The following is an 18,210-nucleotide window of genomic DNA, read 5'->3' as shown; positions in this document are numbered from 1 at the left end:
GGGGTATTCTTGCCAAAGACATCTTATCCCCTTATAAGATGTCTGATTGCAGGGGTCCTGTCACGTCTCCTCCCATAGACATGAATGGAGGGGGCGTGGCATGACATCACACTTCCAGTCCCGGAAACACAGAGGTTTCCGAGACCGGAGCAGCAGCCGGTATAGAATGTGGGCTTATAGGGGGGGCAGTTGGTCCCCAGTGGCGGGGACCCCCGCGATGTTTTTGGACAGAATACCCCTCCGGTGGAAAACTTTTTTTTTTTTATCTGGTGCTAGAAAGTTAAACAGATTTGTAAATTACTTCTATTTAAAAAAAATCTTAATCCTTCCAGTACTTATTAGCTGCTGAATACTACAGAGGAAATTATTTTCTTTTTCTGAACACAGAGCTCTCTGCTGACATCACAAGCACAGTGCTCTCTGCTGACATCTCTGTCTATTTTAAGAACTGTCCAGAGTAGGAGAAAATCCCCATAGCAAACATATGCTGCTCTGGACAGTTCCTAAAATGGACAGAGGTGTCAGCAGAGAGCAATGTGATTGTGATGTTAGCAGAGAGCTCTGTGTTCCAAAAAGAAAAGAATTTCCTCTGTAGTATTCAGCAGCTAATAAGTACTGGAAGGATTACGATTTTTTTTTAAAAGAAGTAATTTACAAATCTGTTTAACTTTCTGGCACCAGTTGATTGAAAGTAAAAAAAAAAAAAATAAAAAGGTTTTCCACCGGAGTACCCCTTTAAAGACTTTCTGTAAATCCATACACACACAAAACTTTGCCAACACGTCAAAAGTCAGTAAAAAAAAAAAAAAAAAAAAAAAAAAGAATAGTAGTGCTTTGAAGCGTGACCTTTCAGTAGTCAATGCAATAAAATATTATTGGCGCTCAAGGTCGCGGATATATGGACTCAGTGTATAGGTATGAATTATATTCTATTTAGAATTAATTATATTCTATAATAAATAGTAAATATTATTCATACCATATATCCGTGACCTTGAGCGCCAATAATATTTTATTGCATTCTTTCCTTTTTTGGGTCACCTTGGGTATAGGTGTCAGTTTGGTCAGATCGGTATTGATTAGCAAAAACAAAAAAGAAAAATAGCCAGCATAACTACCTAATACACGTGTGCACGCTGCTGTGGCAAATAAAGAGTGTACAAAAAAGAAGGGTGCAGCAGCACTCTTGGTCAAAAAATGGAGGCTCTTAGCGCACGAAGTGCGCTAAGAGCCTCCATTTTTTGATCAAGAGTGCTGCTGCAACCTTCTTTTTTTGTATGATCAGTATTGATTGGTCCTTGGCTAAGAGCCTCTCATGTACGTATGTATGTATGTATGTATGTATGTATTACAAAAAAAATTATATAAATACATATATATTTTTTTGTTTTTTTAATATATATATATATGTATTTATATAATTTTTTTGTAATACATATATATATTGCAAAAAAATAAAAATAAAAGTATATATATATATATATATATATATATATATATATATATATATATATATATATATATATATACACACACACACACACACACACACACACACATATAAGGCTAAGAGCCTCAATTTTTTTGACTAAGAGTGCTGCTGCAACCTTCTTTTTGTATGATCGGTATTGATTGGTCCTTGGCTAAGAGCATATATATATATATATATATATTTCAGTCGTGTCTCCGTTAGGATTAGCAGTGTTTCTGGTTATTACAAAACTTTTATATCTGACATTTCTTGGCCGATCTGCCTAATGATCACAGTTCATTTCCTGATGTTACATTCTACCTTCCTTTAGCTTCTAGTCTACAACCACCGTAGATCCTTGTAGACTAGAAGCTGAAGTAAGGCTGAATGTAACATGTAGCTGGTCTATTTGTATGGTGATCTTTAGGCAGGTGGGCCAAGACATTGGAAATGTCTAAGGGCAGGGTCACATGTGGCGCATCTGCTGCATATTTCACGCTGCAGATGCGCCGACGGCAGTCACAGAGCGACGCAGAGCGAGGTCCCGGCTGAGGCAGAGTAGCTTTGTGTGTCCGCTAATAGCGGCGTATTTCTACAATGGCAAATCCGATACACAGAGCTACCTGGCCGCAGCCAGTAGCTCGCTCTGCAGTCCCTCTCTGTGACTGCTGTCTGCGCATCCGCAGCATGAAATATGCTGCGGATGCACCCGATGTGACCCTGCCCTAAAACTATAATCCCTCAAGACAGATACCCCCCCTACTACATGCAACTCTTACTGTTGCAGGTCCAATAATGGTGATGCCCTTTTCGTCAGCCATCTTGATAAGCCTCCTGGTCAAAGCCTCAGGAATTCCTTCCGCAATTATCGCAATCGTGCGGATCTGTTAGAGAGACAAAACAAAAGAAAAAATAAACACAGTAAGCACACAGTTTAAATAAAATCTTTAATAAAATAGCTATAAATTATGGAACGATAGTAACCTGAGGGTAATTCATGGTCTCCATGGAGCTGTCATAGGCAGACCTTAGAGAGGCGAAGTTGATGAGAACGTCCACTTCTGGATGCTTTCTCATGGCGTCGGCCATGTTCTTAAAAACCGGGATGAGAATTTCTTTGTGTCCCCAGTAGAATTTCTGCTTATGGTCCCCACTGGTAAAAGGAAAAAAGGTGAATACAATTTTTTTTTTATATATATTTTATATAATATATATATATATTTTATATAATATATATTATATATATATATATATATTAAATTTACAGGGCAATTTAACTATAGTCTTTAAGTCCAAAACACATATCCTGCAGCTACAAGCCCTAGTCCAGGGTTTCCCAAGCAGGGTGCCTCCAGCTATTGCCAAACTACAACTTCCAGCATGCCCGGACAGCTTTTGGCTGCCCGGGCATGCTGGGAGTTGGAGTTTGGCAACAGCTGGAGGCACCCTGATTGGGAAACACTGTCCTACTAGGTATTTATACTGTACAGTATACACATCACCAATACAGTACATTCCATATCATTTTGCTGTTCCTCTGTGTTGGAGTACTACAAGTCCCAGCCAAAGGCTGTCCAGGCATGCTAGGTGTTGTAGTTTTGCAACAGCTGGAGGCACACTGGTTGGGAAACACTGTCCTACAAAAAGGTATTTATATGGGATGTGTATACTGTACAGTGTAAAGTACATTCCATACAATTTTGCTGTTCTTCTGTGTTTGAGAACTGCAAATCCCAGCCAAAGGCTGGAGGCACCCTGGTTTGCAACAGCTGGAGGCACCCTGGTTGGCAACAGCTGGAGGCACCCTGGTTGGCAACAGCTGGGGACATCCTGGTTGGGAAGCACTACTAGTTCTTTATACAGTACATTCCATACCCTTTTGCTGCTCCTCTGTGTTGGTGAACTACAAGTCCCGGCCAAAGACTATCCGGGGATGCTGGAAGTTGTATATTTGGATAGGAACAGTTTTATTTCAGTCTTTCCGACATACAGATATTGAGCATTTTATAGTGAAACCTCCTTGAGAAGACCACCCAAAATTGCATGAAAAAGCGGTCTTCTATGTGGGGTTCTGTTGCAAAAACTACAACTTCCAGCATGCCCGGACAGCCAAAGGCTGTCCGGGCATGCTGGGTGTTGTAGTTTTGCAACAGCCGGAGGCACACTGGTTGGGAAACACTGTCCTACAAGGTATTTACACTGTACAGCATACAAATCCCATATAAAGTACATTCCATACAATTTTGCTGTTCCTCTGTGTTGGAGTACTACAAGTCCCAGCCAAAGGCTGTCCAGGCATGCTGGGTGTTGTAGTTTTGCAACAGCTGGAGGCACACTGGTTGGGAAACACTGTCCTACAAGGTATATGGGATTTGTATACTGTACATTGTACATAAAGTATATTCTATACAATTTTGCTGTTCTTCTGTGTTGGAGAACTGCAAATCCCAGCCAAAGGCTGGAGGCACTCTGGCAACAGCTGGAGGCACCCTGGTTGGCAACAGCTTGACACCCCCTGGTTGGCAACAGCTTGAGACACCCTGGTTGGGAAACACTACTAGTTCTTTATACAGTACATTCCATACCCTTTTGCTGCTCCTCTGTGTTGGTGAACTACAAGTCCCAGCCAAAGGCTATCCGGGGATGCTGGAAGTTGTATATTTGGATAGGAACAGTTTTATTTCAGTCTTTCCGACATACAGATATTAAGCATTTTACAGCTAAACCTCCTTGAGAAGACCACCCAAAATTGCCTGAAAAAGTGGTCTTCTAGGCCTCTATCCATAAGGAATGGTGAACTGAAAATCCATCACACAAAGTCTGGTCTGGATAAGGTCTTCGCCAGAAGGGGGGGGGGGGGGTCTACTGGAGAGGTTTTACTATATTAGTAAACAAAAAGTGCCAAGGGTAATAGACTTACGTGAAAGGATAAACCATTGCGGCAACTGATGGTTCGGACCGTGAACATACGTAGTCAAAGTCCAGCATGCCTTGCACAGCCCGGGTCTGCATGCCCCATACTATAGCTTTGGTATGTCGGCTGAACAGAGTAGTCGCCTTCGCTGTATTTAAAAAAAAAAAAAAAAATACATTGAGATGAACTCGCTTGCGCACAAGACAATGAAATGATGGCGACAACGAAGACGGCAATGAATCCAAGCAGAGCGGTGGCATAAGACAAAGAACACACAGTGAGCCCTAGAGCCTAAGGATTCCTAGACACCTCTACGTAGCCTTAGATGTATAAATATTTTTGGTTTCGTGATTGTCATCTATTCACTTAGCTCATAATATGATTTGCATTAAATTAAGTTATATTTATCCAATTCCATTCCATTAAAGGAGAACTCCAGGATGGAAAAATTGTCCTCCATACTGCCGTCGGTAAAAAAAATAGACCGGTACATACTTTCCTTTGCTCCCCCGGTGCCTCCGGTAACCCGCTACGGTCTCGGCCGCGATACTTTTCCTGGTTGCTGGTGGTCAGCGAGTAATACTACACTCAGCCAATCACCGGCCGCAGCGAAGTCCCGGCGATAGGCTGAGCGGCAGTGTGACGTTTTCGGCCCCGACAGCTGGTGCAGTATGACTCACCGACCACCGGCAACCAGGAAGAAGATCACGGCGGAGACCGGAGTGGGTTACCGGAGGAGCGAAGGAAGGTATGTATCTCTATATCTATTCTATTTTCTACTGTTGAAAGTAAAACAAAAAGACAGCAAAACCGCAACAATGTGCAGTTACTCCGATATAAAATGGAAAAAGACAAGTGATAGTGTTCTGTTTAGTGTTATGTTTAGAGCATAACACCTAAGGATGCATATAGCCCAATCCACGGGCAGGTAGCCGGGATGCAGCCAGGAGCTAACCCCTCCGGGAGTAGTCTCGGAACGGTTGTACGTGCAGGAATAAATCGGTGAGGTGGACAGAAGAAATTTTCTCCAGTCGGCGCTTCACCGTAATGTGAATAATGGATGCCAGATCAATGGGAAGGATTCGGATCACCTTCTGGAGTACTCCTTTAAGTTATATTTATCCAATTCAGAGCATTGCTTAAAGAAGTACTCCGCCCCTAGACAGGTTATCCCCCTAATGAACACGTCACACCACGCCCCCTCCATTAATATCTATTGGGGGGGGGGGGGGGTGACAGCTAGTACACAACAGTCACGTCTCCTCCCATAGATGTAAATGGAGGGGGCGTGGCGGCTCTGTGGTGCAGGGTGCCATGGGGGTAATTGTGGTGGTCCTCAGCGGCCGGACCCCTGCAATCAGACATGTTATCCCCTATAAAGGAGAACTATCATGTACAAAACCATATCCATATCCACAGGATGGGGGATATAAGTCTTAGATCACAGGGGGTCCAACCGCTGGGCCCACTGCGATCTCCTGTATGGGGACCCGGCTCTCCTTGGGAATGGAGTGTGTCGACCCCTGCCCAAAGCGCCCGCGCTGACATGCCTCCTCTATATAGCTCTATGGAGGGGGCGTGTCTGCCGCCGCTTCCTGCAGGGGTTGACACACTCCGTTCCCGGGGAGAGCCGGGTCCCCGTACAGGAGTTTGCGGAGGATGGCGGGGTATAGCGGATACGTTTTTGTAAATGATCTCTCTCCTTTAAAAACAACCTCAGGGTTTAAAGTGCTGCCCAGCATTTGGAACAAACTGTTCCGAACACTGGAGTCGGGAGCCCGTGACATCAAAGCCCCGCCCCTCATGCCATCACGCCCGGCCCCCTCAATGCAAGTCTATGGGAGGGGGCGTGACAGCTGTCACGCCCCCTCCCACAGACTTGCATTGAGGGGGCGGGCTATGAAGTCGCGAGCTCCCGGCGCCGGCTCCAGTGTTCGGAACGGTTTGTTCCAAACGCTGAGCAGCGGAGTACCCCTTTAATAGGTAACTATAATGTTGCTGTGGCGGCAGGATACACGTTCAGTGTGCCGGCAACACAGTAGATATATAGTTACCATTTAAAATGCCATAAAACCCATTATGCCCTCGATTCCTATCCTGTGAGTAGAAGATACATATATATTCAAATCATATTATTCTTTTGGGGACTATAAATGCTAAATAAATATGGAAGTCATCTACGGGATGATCGGTCCTTAGGTCCCAGAGATGTAATAAATCTGCAGATGAGTTGGTGACAAAAAACCACAATGAAAGCAAACAAGTCAAGCAAAACATCCAAAGTGCAAAAGTTACTTAGAGAATAGTCACGTCGCTTCAAATTGTCTTCACTTCACAGCTTCTCATTGCCAACATCGTCTATCTAAACCATTTTAAAGGGGTATTCTGCCCACAGACATCTTATCCCCTATCCAAAGGTGAATGTCATCTATTGTACACGGTCTGATCACATCTTATCTATACTGGTGTCCTCCAATGTGAATGGTCTGATCCCATTTTATTTATATACTGGTGTCACCTATTGTGAATGCCTGATCCCATCTATATACTGGTGCCCTCTATTGTGAATGGCATGATGCCATCTTATCTAAATACTGGTGTCCCCTATTGTGAATGCCTGGTCCCATCTATATACTGGTGCCCTCTATTGTGAATGGTATGATGCCATCTTATCTAAATACTGGTGTCCCCTATTGTGAATTGTGTGACCTATTGTGAATGACCTGATCCCATCTATATACCTCATCACCTAATGTGAATGGCGTAATCCAATCTTATCTGTATATACTAGTGTCACTTTTTGTGAATGGCCTGATCCAATCTTATCTGTATATACTAGTGTCACCTATTGTGAATGGCCTGATTCCATCTATATACTGGTGTCCACTATTTTAAATAGTGTGATCCCATCTTATCTATACTGGTGTCCCAATATTGTAATGGTCTAATCCCATTTTATCTATATACCGGTATCACCTATTGTTAATGGTCTGATCCAATCTTCTTATCTGTATATACTAGTGTCACCTATTGTGAATAGTCTGAACCCATCTTATCTATACTGCCGTCCCCATATTGTGAATGGCCCTAATCCCATCTTATCTATATACTGGTGTCACCTATTGTGAACGCCTAAACCATCTATATACTGATGTCCCTTACTGTGAATGGTATGATTCCATCTTAGGGTATGTTCACACTGCGGGATTCCTACGGAATTCTGCGCAGTGAACCTTACCATCAGTGTGAATGGGTCTTCCGCGAGACCCGTTCACACTGCGGAATTTCAGCGGCGGAAATTGTTCTACACAAAGAAAGAACATGTTCATTCTTTGCGCGGAAGTCTGCGAGGACCGCATAGCAGTCAATGGTGACGGCGCAGTGCCCCGCGGTCCAACCGACGAAGTATTTTCAGCGTCGGCCGCCAGACGCAATCTCCGCTCGCTGAATTCAGCGAGCGGCGATTCCGCAGTGTGAACGTAGCCTAATTCATATGCTGGTGTCCCCTATTGTGAATGGTCTGATCCCATCTTGGCCAATTCAAACGTCTCTAATTTACGTGTTTTCTACTGTGGCAGGTGGTTTATTTCGGATATATCTTGGGATACCAAGCTTTCTTAAATGGCCAAATGCTCCATTACTGCTGAATGACATATGGAGGAGCCACGTTTCCATGTCGATATAGTGTAAGTACAGAAAACCACAGCCAGAAGAGTAGTGTACAGGGAGTCATGCCAATAGATGAGATCGAGAGCAGACCCTGCTTTTCTAGCCAAGCAATAGGAGGAGCTTAGTAACGCACATTATACACCATACCATGTAGAATAGTGGTCTCAAACTGTGGCCCTCCAGATGTTGCCAAACTGTGTAGGAATTGTTCTACAGGTGAAAGTCAAATGAATCTTAGAGGATTTGAGGAAGAGCACATAACCCCTGAAGTCTGCGAGCACTGTACAACTTCTTAAAAGATTTGAACCTGGGTCTCCATTAGGTAAGGAAGAGCACATTACCCCCTGAGCTATCATGCTGCCTGTACAGCTTCTTACAGGCAGCATGATAGCTCAATTGTTATGTGCTCTGCCTTAGAGGATTTGAACCTGGGTTTCCATTATGTAAGGCAAAGCACATAACCAGTGAGCTATCATGCTGCCTGTACAACTTCTTACAGGCAGCATGATAGCTCGGGGGGTAATGTGCTCTTCCTTACCTAATGGAGACCCAGGTTCAAATCTTTTAAGAAGTTGTACAGGCAGCATGATAGCTCAGTGGTTATGTGCTCTGCCTTGGAGGATTTGAACCTGGGTCTCCAGTGTGTAAGGCAGAGCACATAACCGCTGAGCTATCTATCATGCTGCTCGTACAACTTCTTACAGGCAGCATTATAGCTCAGCGGTTATGTGCTCTTCCTTATATAATGGAGACCCAGGTTCAAATCCTCCAAGGCAGAGCACATAACCACTGAGCTATCATGCTGCCTGTACAACTTCTTAAAAGATTTGAACCTGGGTCTCCATTAGGTAAGGAAGAGCACATTACCCCCCGAGCTATCATGCTGCCTGTAAGAAGTTGTACAGGCAGCATGATAGCTCGAGGTTATGTGCTCTGCCTTACATAATGGAGACCCAGGTTCAAATCCTCTAAGGCAGAGCACATAACAATTGAGCTATCATGCTGCCTGTAAGAAGTTGTACAGGCAGCATGATAGCTCAGGGGGTAATATGCTCTTCCTTACCTAATGGAGACCCAGGTTCAAATCTTTTAAGAAGTTGTACAGGCAGCATGATAGCTCAGGGGTTATGTGCTCTGCCTTAGAGGATTTGAACCTGGGTCTCCAGTGTGTAAGGCAGAGCACATAACCAGTGAGCTATCATGCTGCCTGTACAACAACTTACAGGCAGCATCTTACAGGCAGCATCTTACAGGCAGCATGATAGCTCAGGGGTAATGTGCTCTTCCTTATATAATGGAGATCCAGCCTTGAATCCTCTAAGAAGTTGTACAGGCAGCATTATAGCTCAGGGGTAGAGATGAGCGAACTTACAGTAAATTCGATTCGTCACAAACTTCTCGGCTCGGCAGTTGATGTCTTTTCCTGCATAAATTAGTTCAGCTTTCAGGTGCTCCGGTGGGCTGGAAAAGGTGGATACAGTCCAAGGAGACTCTTTACAAGGAATGTATCCACCTTTTCCAGCCCACCGGAGCACCTGAAAGCTGTACTAATTTACGCAGGATAAGTCATCAACTGCCGAGCCGAGAAGTTCGTGACGAATCGAATTTACTGTAAGTTCGCTCATCTCCACTCAGGGGTTATGTGCTCTGCCTTACATAATCGAGACCCAGGTTCAAATCCTCTAAGACAGAGCACATAACCACTGAGCTATCATGCTGCCTGTACAACCTCCTACAGGCAGCATGATCGCTCAGGGGTAATGTGCTCTTCCTTGCATAATGGAGACCCAGGTTCAAATCCTTCAGATGTTGCAAAACTTCAGCTTCCAGCATGCCCGGACAGCCGTTGGCTGTCCGGGCATGCTGGAAGTTGAAGTTTTGCAACATCTGGAGGGCCACAATTTTGAGACCACTGATGTAGAATGAATATATGCGTGACCGAACGCAAGAGCTGTACTGCAGAACCAGGTCTGCTGGAGGGAGGAATGAGATGCACCCCATGTATTTACACAGGTTCGGCTTGGTTCTGAGCCATGTTTTGCGAAGAGTAATAGATGAGAAGGGAAGGGCAGCAGAATACACACACTAGGTTGTAACACCACACTGCAGACCGAGACAGTACAACCAACACCCAGCTCTCAGCTGCTAGCCTACCTTTAGCTGGTCCGTGTACAGCCGCTGTATCTGTTAAAATGAGAAAGTTAGGGTGCATGCCTGTAATGGCCGCTTTAAGGATGCCCATTCTATACATTCCCCACTGTTGGCTGTACAGTGATCCCTCAACTTACAATGGCCTCAGCATACAATAGTTTCAACATACATTGGTCTTTTCTGGACCATTGTAACTTGAAACCAGACTCAACATACAATGCTATGGACAGTCCAGATCTGTGAAAAGTGTCACTGGCTGGAAGAACCGACCAATCAGAATGGGCATTCACTGGTGAAACACCTGTATTACTGAAGTGCATGCACTGACTGGTGTCTGGTAGCGCCCCCTACAGTACAGGGAGGTATTACATGTTCTGTACTCTTTACCTGTATTACTGAAGTGTATGTACTGGCTGGTGTCTAGTAGCGCCCCCTACAGTACAGGGAGGTATTACATGTTCTGTACTCTTTACCTGTACCAGGATTAGCTGCTCCTTTGGACACCAGGTGAGGGCGGCTACATTTTTAGGACACTGTGTACTGTACAGGACCCTGAAGAAGCTCCTGTCCTCTACATAAACAGTGATTACAGCTTCCAGCAGATCTTTATTTCTTTTATATATAAGGATTTGCTTTATCTATATTAGTTATCTACTTATTTTTCTTTAATCCTCACTTTTTCCAATTTTTGGATGACATTTTGGTGGCTTCAGAACCAATTACCAGGTTTCCATAGAGTTCTGGTCTCAACATACAATGGTCATCCTGGAACCAATTAATATTGTAACTTGAGGGATCACTGTATAACCTTCACTGCTGATATAATGGTCTATTACAGAACAGAACCATAACTGTGCACCTATTATTTCTTACATACTTGGTTTTTCAATTCAACAAAAAAAAAATAATAATTGGCAGCGGCAAGGATCGCAGATTACCAGCTGTTTAACCCCTTAGATGCCACGGCCAATAGCACATGCAGCAGCTAGGGTCAGTCATTTTATCACTGTCAGCTTATCGGTACCCTGTGACCTGATCGTAGAGTGCCGACGGGTTACCATGACAGCCTTGGGTCTACCCTAGGCTCCTAGGTCTGCCATGGAAGAAAGTGAATTTAATAAAGGGGTATTCCAGGAGATTTTTTTTTACGTTTTAGAGTATGTTCACAATGAAGAAATTCTTTACGGAATTTGCGCATTTGTGGATCTGCGGCACTTTGTGCAGAATTCTCTGCCAGAATAAAAAGTGTTGAAATTCAAAATCGTATTGGTTAATGGGACTTTGCTTGCGGATTCCGCCAAAAGAATGAACATGAAAAGAATGGAGAGGGGTGGGGGGTGCAATGTACTCCAACCCCCCGTCACGCCCCCTCCCATAGACTTGCATTAAGGGGCCGTGGCCATGACGTTACGAGCGAGACGTGATATCACGAGCCTCCGGTGCTGCACCCGACGCTCTAAACGAACGTCGGGTCCAGCAGGGAGATTAGACATCTTATCCCCTATTCCTTGGATAGGGGATAAGATGTCAAGGGGCGGAGTACCCCTTTCACAGATATGGGAGTCCATCAATCAAAAGAGTGAGTCCATGTTATCAACACACCAAAAAGCACTGTGTGAACGCAGCCTTCTACAGGGTCTTAAAGTTTGTTCTTAAGGGTGTGTTCACAGATACAGTATCTGCATATTTTAAACTGACGATCTGATGCGGTGTTCTATCATTTTGTTTAAAATCGGCAGCATCAAATATGCGCAGGATACTGTAAATGTGAATGTACCCTAAGGGTCTATTCACACGTACAGTATTCTGCGCAGATTTGATGCGCAGGATTTTCTGATGCAGATTTCAATGTAAACTGAATGACTTGAAATCCTGCGCAGAATACTGAACGTGTGAATAGACCCTTAAGGTGCAAAACTTAAAGGGGTACTCTGCTGCTCAGCATTTGGAACTAACTGTTCCGAACGCTGAAGCCGGCGCCGGGAGCTCGTAACGTCATAGCCCCGCCTCCTCAATGCAAGTCTATGGGAGGGGGCGTGACGGACGTCACGCCCCCTCCCATAGACTTGCATTGAGGAGGCGGGGCTATGACATCACAAGCTCACGGCGCCGGCTCCAGCGTTCGAAACAGTTTGTTCCAAACGCTGAGCAGCGGAGTACCCCTTTAAGGTGTCATTTCAAAGAGATTTTGGTTCACATTAGGGACATGTTAAAAGTTTTCTTGGTCGGGGTCTGGGTGCCGAGATCCCCAACGATGGTGAAAGCGGCAGGAAAACGCGCTCGGCGAGTACAGTTCCTCGCTGCTGTTTTGACGCTCACTGAAGATGGGCTCCATGGAAATTCAACAGAGCAAGTAAGAACAAGACAGCAGGAAGGAACGGCGCTCAGCCGCACGCTTCTGTGGGCGATAAAAAGTTTTCTGAAATAATTAAACACTTTAATGTTTATGTTGCGGCCTTTAAAAAAACGGATTCTTTGGAAGGATCGCTTTTATAGCGGCCTGAGAAATGGGCAGAAAAGACAAAAATGAAGACCCGGTGAGGGAGTGTTGGATATTGAGTAACTGCGCTCAAGAATGAAAAAACAAGGAAATGTAAACCTTGGCCTGGCCTAGGGCTTCAGACAGATGTGACCTGTGACCTTGTAAGTTTCGCATTTCACCGCTTTATTGCATATGTCACATGTACATAATAAAGACGTAGCTAAAGGTCTAATGGGAGAAAATGTCATTACCGTTGGGTATAGTCGGCTTTGGCTTTTTTGCCGGAGTGATGTCTTCCTGGCGGGATTCTGAGAAGGATGCGGTTCTGCTGGGTGCAGGGGTCTGCAGAAAAGTAAATCCGGTTATAGAAACATTATCTATCAGATACAGTAAAGTAATTAATGTATTCTCCCAAATTAGTAAAGAAAGAAAATTAAAGGAGTTTGTCTACATAGAAAACCCTTTTTGTATACGTTATTCGAGAATCTTAAAAAGGGTCACTGAGGGGGAAATTTATTTATTTATTTATTATTATTATAATTTATTTTTTTTTTTTTAATCAACTCTGGTGCCAGAAAGTTAAACAGATTTCAAATGACTTCTATTAAAAAATCTTAATCCTTTCAGTACTTATTAGCTGCTGAATACTATAGAGGAAATTCTTTTCTTTTTGGAACACAGAGCTCTCTGCTGACATCATGACCACAGTGCTCTCTGCTGACATCTCTGTCCATTTTAAGAACTGTCCAGAGTAGGAGAAAATCCCCATAGAAAACATATGCTGCTTCTGGACAGTTCCTAAAATGGACAGAGATGTCAGCAGAGAGCACTGTGCTCATGATTCAGCAGAGAGCACTGTGTTTCAAAAAGAAAACCATTTCCTCTGTAGTATTCAGCAGCTAATAAGTACTGGAAGGATTAAGATTTTTTTTAAAAGAAGTAATTTACAAATCTGTTTAACTTTCTGGCACCAGTTGATTTAAAAAAAAAAAAAAAAGTTTCCACCGGAGTACCCCTTTAAAAGGAGTTCTGTAGGGAAAGATAACTTATCCCCTATCCGAAGGATAGGGGATAAGTTATCTTTCACTACAGAACTCCTTTAAGATTCTCTATTAAGGTATACAAAAAAGGGGCCCGGCAGTCTGCTGGAAGGGGGCATGCTGACCCCTGCACAGAGCACCGGCCGACACAACCCCTCCATGTTTCCCATAGAGATACACATGGGGGGGGGGGTCAGCCACGGAGGTGGGTCGGAACGGCTGCTTCCGGGAGACTGCCAGGGCCCCGTTCAGGAGATCATGGAGGGTCCCAGGTTCCATGAAAACACAAAAAAAAAGGGGTTGATCCACCCCATACAGGTACACAAGTAAATGTATTTTAAAACGTAACTTTGCATCAGGGGCACGATACTGAAAAGTTAAAAGTGGTGTTCCAGGAAAAAATAACTTTTTTTATTATCAACTGGCTCCAGAAAGTTAAGCAGATTTGTAAATTACTTCTATTAAAAAAAATAGAAGTTGAGTTGTTCTTTTCTGTCTGGCAACAGTGCTCTCTGCTGACACCTCTGCTTGTCTCTGGAACTGCACAGAGTAGAAGAGGTTTGCTATGGGGATTTGCTTCTACTCTGGACAGTTCCCAAGACAAGTGTCATCAGAAAGCACTTAAAAAAAAATCTTAATCCTTTCAGTACTTATGAGCTGCTGAAGTTGAGTTGTTCTTTTCTAATAGAAGTAATTTACAAGTCTGTTTAACTTTCTGGAGCAAGTTGATATATTAAAAAAAAGTTTTTTCCTGGATAACCCCTTTAAAAAAAACAAACTGAAATGCCCCTGTTTATGGTTTAGGAGATCGCCGACTTACTGAGGAGCTGCCACTGGCATTCAGGAGGAAATTGGCCGTATGGGCAGCAGTAGGAGGCTGGTTTGGAATTGGTCTGTGGCCCAGTGCCATTCCCACAATTGCTGTCATGTGTGTTTCAGTACCAAACACATGAATTGGAATTCCAGTTGTCTTACCTTCAAAAAATAAAAAAGACGTCAAGAAGAGATTGACAAGTCTTTCATACAGCACATTAATCCCCAATTGTTGCTGGGAGTTGTAGTTTTGCAACAGCTGGAGGCAACCTGGCTGAAGAACACTGACTTACGTGGTATCATTGTTTAAATAGGAGCCCTAACTGCCGGGAGTTATATCTATAGAGGGGCCTTTCTACCTACTGGGAAGACCTTCCTAATCATCAGGTAGGGCTCCCCAGTAGGTAGACAGGCCCCCAGATAGATATGACTCCCATCAGTGATGGGGATCATATCTATCTGGGGCCTGTCTACCTATTGGGGAGCCCTACCTGATGAAGTTTCATATCTATCTGGGGCCTGTGTACCTACTGGGGAGCCCTACCGAATGGCTGTCATATCTATCTGGGGGTCTTACTATCTATTGGGGTGCCCTACCTACCTGATGGGGGTCATATCTATCTGGGGGTCAGACTACCTATTGGGGTGCCCTGCCTGATGGAGGTCATATCTATCTGGGGTCTGACTACCTACTGGGGAGCCCTACTTGATGGGGGTGATATCTATCTGCGGACCTGTCTAAATATGGGGGAGCTCTACCTAATGGGGGACATATCTATCTGGGGTTCTGTCTGCCTACTGGGGGAGCCCACCCTTCCTACCAATTGGGGGGGGGGGGGGGGGGACACATATCTAAGACACCTGTAACCTTTATCGCTCGTTCTGCTACTCACCTACTTCACCCATCACACGGAGTCCCTCCTGGTAGTTTGGTCCACCTCGTCTCACAAATATCATAACTTCATGTTCCTTCAATGGTCCCTGGAAGTCTTTAATGGCTCGGACAATACCCTGCGGCCAAAAAAAAAAAAAAAAAAGTGTAAAACCTGAATCAAGATCCATCTGATACGATCTCTTCTGTGTACGACATTTGGAAAACTCACCTTAAAAGTTGCAGCGACGTTGGTAAAATTGGCAATACTGCCCCCGATGATAAGGATTTTACCTACACAAAGACATCACACAAACAGTATGAATGGAAGAGAAATCGAAAAATCTATTACCGACTCCCAAACTTTTGGTAAAATATTTCTATGTCCAAGAGGTGTCCCTAAACAACTAAACTGATGTGTCAGCAGTTGTGATTGTGGGGGGTCCAGGTGTTGAGACCCCTTACCACATCAGGGATGTGGGAATTGTATCGCCCGACATATGCAGTTCCGGGCGCCGGTCAGGTGATTTCTTCAGGCATTTAGCCCCTGCTTCGGGCAAGCAGCGCTAAATGCCGGAAGAATTCACATATGACGGGGCAAGACTATCCTGCCCCGTCACTAAACTGCTATAGACCGCAGCTGTATATGCTGAAGCCTATAGCGAGCCTTCCTGGCGGAGGTGCGCACGGTGAGTGACGTCATCGCATGTGCCGCACAGGATGCCGGGACGCTGACGTCCTGCGCGGCACTTGCGATGACATCACTCACCGCGCGCACCTCTGCAGGGAACAGGGAGATGTAAGTAGCAGTGACTTATCTACTCAAACTTGGCTACTTACTATATAAAAGGGAGGACCTGCCTACCACTAGGGGCTAACCTATGTAAAGACAGTGTATCCCAACCAAAGACATGAATGGAGGGGGCGTGGCGTGACGTCACGTCCCCAGTGCCGGAGGTCTCCGAAACTGGAGAGATTCAGCAGAAACATCAAATGCGGGTGCTGCAGGGAGATCGCGGGGGGTGTCTCAGTAGCGGGCCCCGCCTCCCCCCCCCCCAATGCCCCCCACCCCCCCGCGATCAGACATCTTATGTCTTATGATAAAATGTTTTTGCCCGGAATACCCCTTTAAAAACCAATCTACACGGATCTCTCAATAGATGGACTCTTACCATCAGGATGTTTTTCTCTAGTCATAAGAGACAGGATGGTCTTGGCGTAGTCATAGGTCTGCTGCTCACTTGGGGCTCCAGAATACTCCCCATAATTTGCTAGCTCATCCACCCCACCAAGGTCACAGATGGTGTCGCTGGAAGACAGAAAAGACATCGTGAATACCAAATAGTTTTCTGCAGGGGTCAAGTCCTGGGAAAAAATAAGTGTGGGAACTCACCCAAGATTTCCACTCAAGTGCTGATCATTGGTCCTGATGGACTCCTGCTAATGGGAATAATGTTCCTGCTATGGACAAAGTGCAGGAACTCTGTTTCCATGCGTTCCTGCAGGACTTGAGCCCTGGTTTTCTGTCTTTAAAGGAGTACTTACTGTAATGGCCATTTTATTTTCATGTAGAATGTTCTGTAAACATTTCGTTTTTTTTGTGTTTTTTTTTTTTATAAGTATTTTTGAAAAGAGCCTCAATATTTGTGGTCATAATAGATAAACTCCAGACTACTAACTTTGGATTACTCCGATTGCCATAAAACAACACGTGAGAATCATCCCCCACAACATTGTTAAAGAGTCCCTCTCATTAACTTGTTAAATGTTATAATCCTCCCAGGTCACTGCCCCCATCATGATAAACCACCCCCTGCCTTTATTTTTATTATTTTTTTGTTTTCTACCTTGATATTGCTCTGTAGTTTCTGCTCAGTCAGATTCACAGACTGGGAAGGGGTGTTCCCCAGCAGGCATGACATCATCTGAAGCCATACAGGGGAGAACTTCCTCCCTCACTCTGCTACACACAGCCCAGAGCAGTTCAGTGTGAGATGATCTATGATTGGCTAAAGCTGCATTAGAAAGTTTTTTTTTATTTACAATGAAGGAGTTCAATAGCAAAAATAACTTTTGATGATAGTGCCCATTTAAAAAAATAATTAAAAATGGAGGCAGTTTTGCTACAAATTTCCATGAATCCATGTGTTCCATCACTAGAATTGTTAATGTAGCTGCCCTGTTACCTGTACACAACAGAGGCTCCTCCGCCGGCAACCATGGTCCAGATCCTGCCTCGTGGGTTCAGAATGGTAAGTTTCAGACTTGCTCCACTCTTGGCATCCAAGTCCGCAATATAGGCTTCCTGTCAGGAAAAGGAAAAGTCTGATACAACCAAACTGTAGGTTTATATGTAGAGGACCATATATTACAGAGTGCAGTATTGTCTACCACAGATACAGGGGATATGGCATCATATGGGAAAGCAAGGGCAAAACGTGATAAAAACAACATTTTTTACACACATAAGGTAGCCCACCAGTCCCTTCAAAATTCTTAAAGGAGTACTCCGCTGCTCAGCTGTTGGCTGTCCGGGCATGCTGGGAGTTGTAGTTTTGCAACATCAGGGAGGTCCGCAGGTTGAAGACCACTGTTCTAGATTATAAACCTGTGGCAATGGGACTAAGGGAAACCCCTGAATTCATAGTTTAAGAGGGGACCCTAAACTTTTGTCCATACAGTGTATAACACAAGTATATTGCATTCTAGTTCAGAACACTACATTGTGGGGATGGAGGGGTTTATATCTCGAATCCGTAGCCCTATAAATAGGAAAACTAATTGACATAATTGTTAACA

At 44.3% G+C, this 18,210-nt stretch overlaps 1 protein-coding gene across 2 annotated transcripts in view; it reads right to left on the bottom strand.

Annotated features, from left to right (window-relative positions):
• The window catches only part of ACLY (ATP citrate lyase), a 79,727-nt gene that overhangs the window by 19,089 nt on the left and 42,428 nt on the right, over positions 1-18,210 (bottom strand). The window contains exons 8-17 of one of the 2 annotated variants that reach the window (XM_056549399.1): positions 17,598-17,716; positions 16,584-16,720; positions 15,644-15,705; positions 15,434-15,551; positions 14,548-14,702; positions 12,939-13,029; positions 10,209-10,238; positions 4,392-4,533; positions 2,456-2,624; positions 2,251-2,355 (exon numbers count right to left, since the gene is read on the bottom strand). In XM_056549399.1, coding sequence (XP_056405374.1) covers positions 2,251-2,355; positions 2,456-2,624; positions 4,392-4,533; positions 10,209-10,238; positions 12,939-13,029; positions 14,548-14,702; positions 15,434-15,551; positions 15,644-15,705; positions 16,584-16,720; positions 17,598-17,716 — 1,128 coding nt within the window. The remainder of the gene's footprint in view (positions 1-2,250; positions 2,356-2,455; positions 2,625-4,391; positions 4,534-10,208; positions 10,239-12,938; positions 13,030-14,547; positions 14,703-15,433; positions 15,552-15,643; positions 15,706-16,583; positions 16,721-17,597; positions 17,717-18,210) is intronic. The other variant, XM_056549401.1, reaches the window with a different exon arrangement.

Source organism: Hyla sarda, chromosome 12 (genome assembly GCF_029499605.1).
Source record: "Hyla sarda isolate aHylSar1 chromosome 12, aHylSar1.hap1, whole genome shotgun sequence".
NCBI classification, from domain to species: Eukaryota; Metazoa; Chordata; class Amphibia; order Anura; family Hylidae; genus Hyla; species Hyla sarda.
Note: the sequence above shows the minus strand (reverse complement) of the source record. Positions and strands in the feature narration are given on the sequence as shown.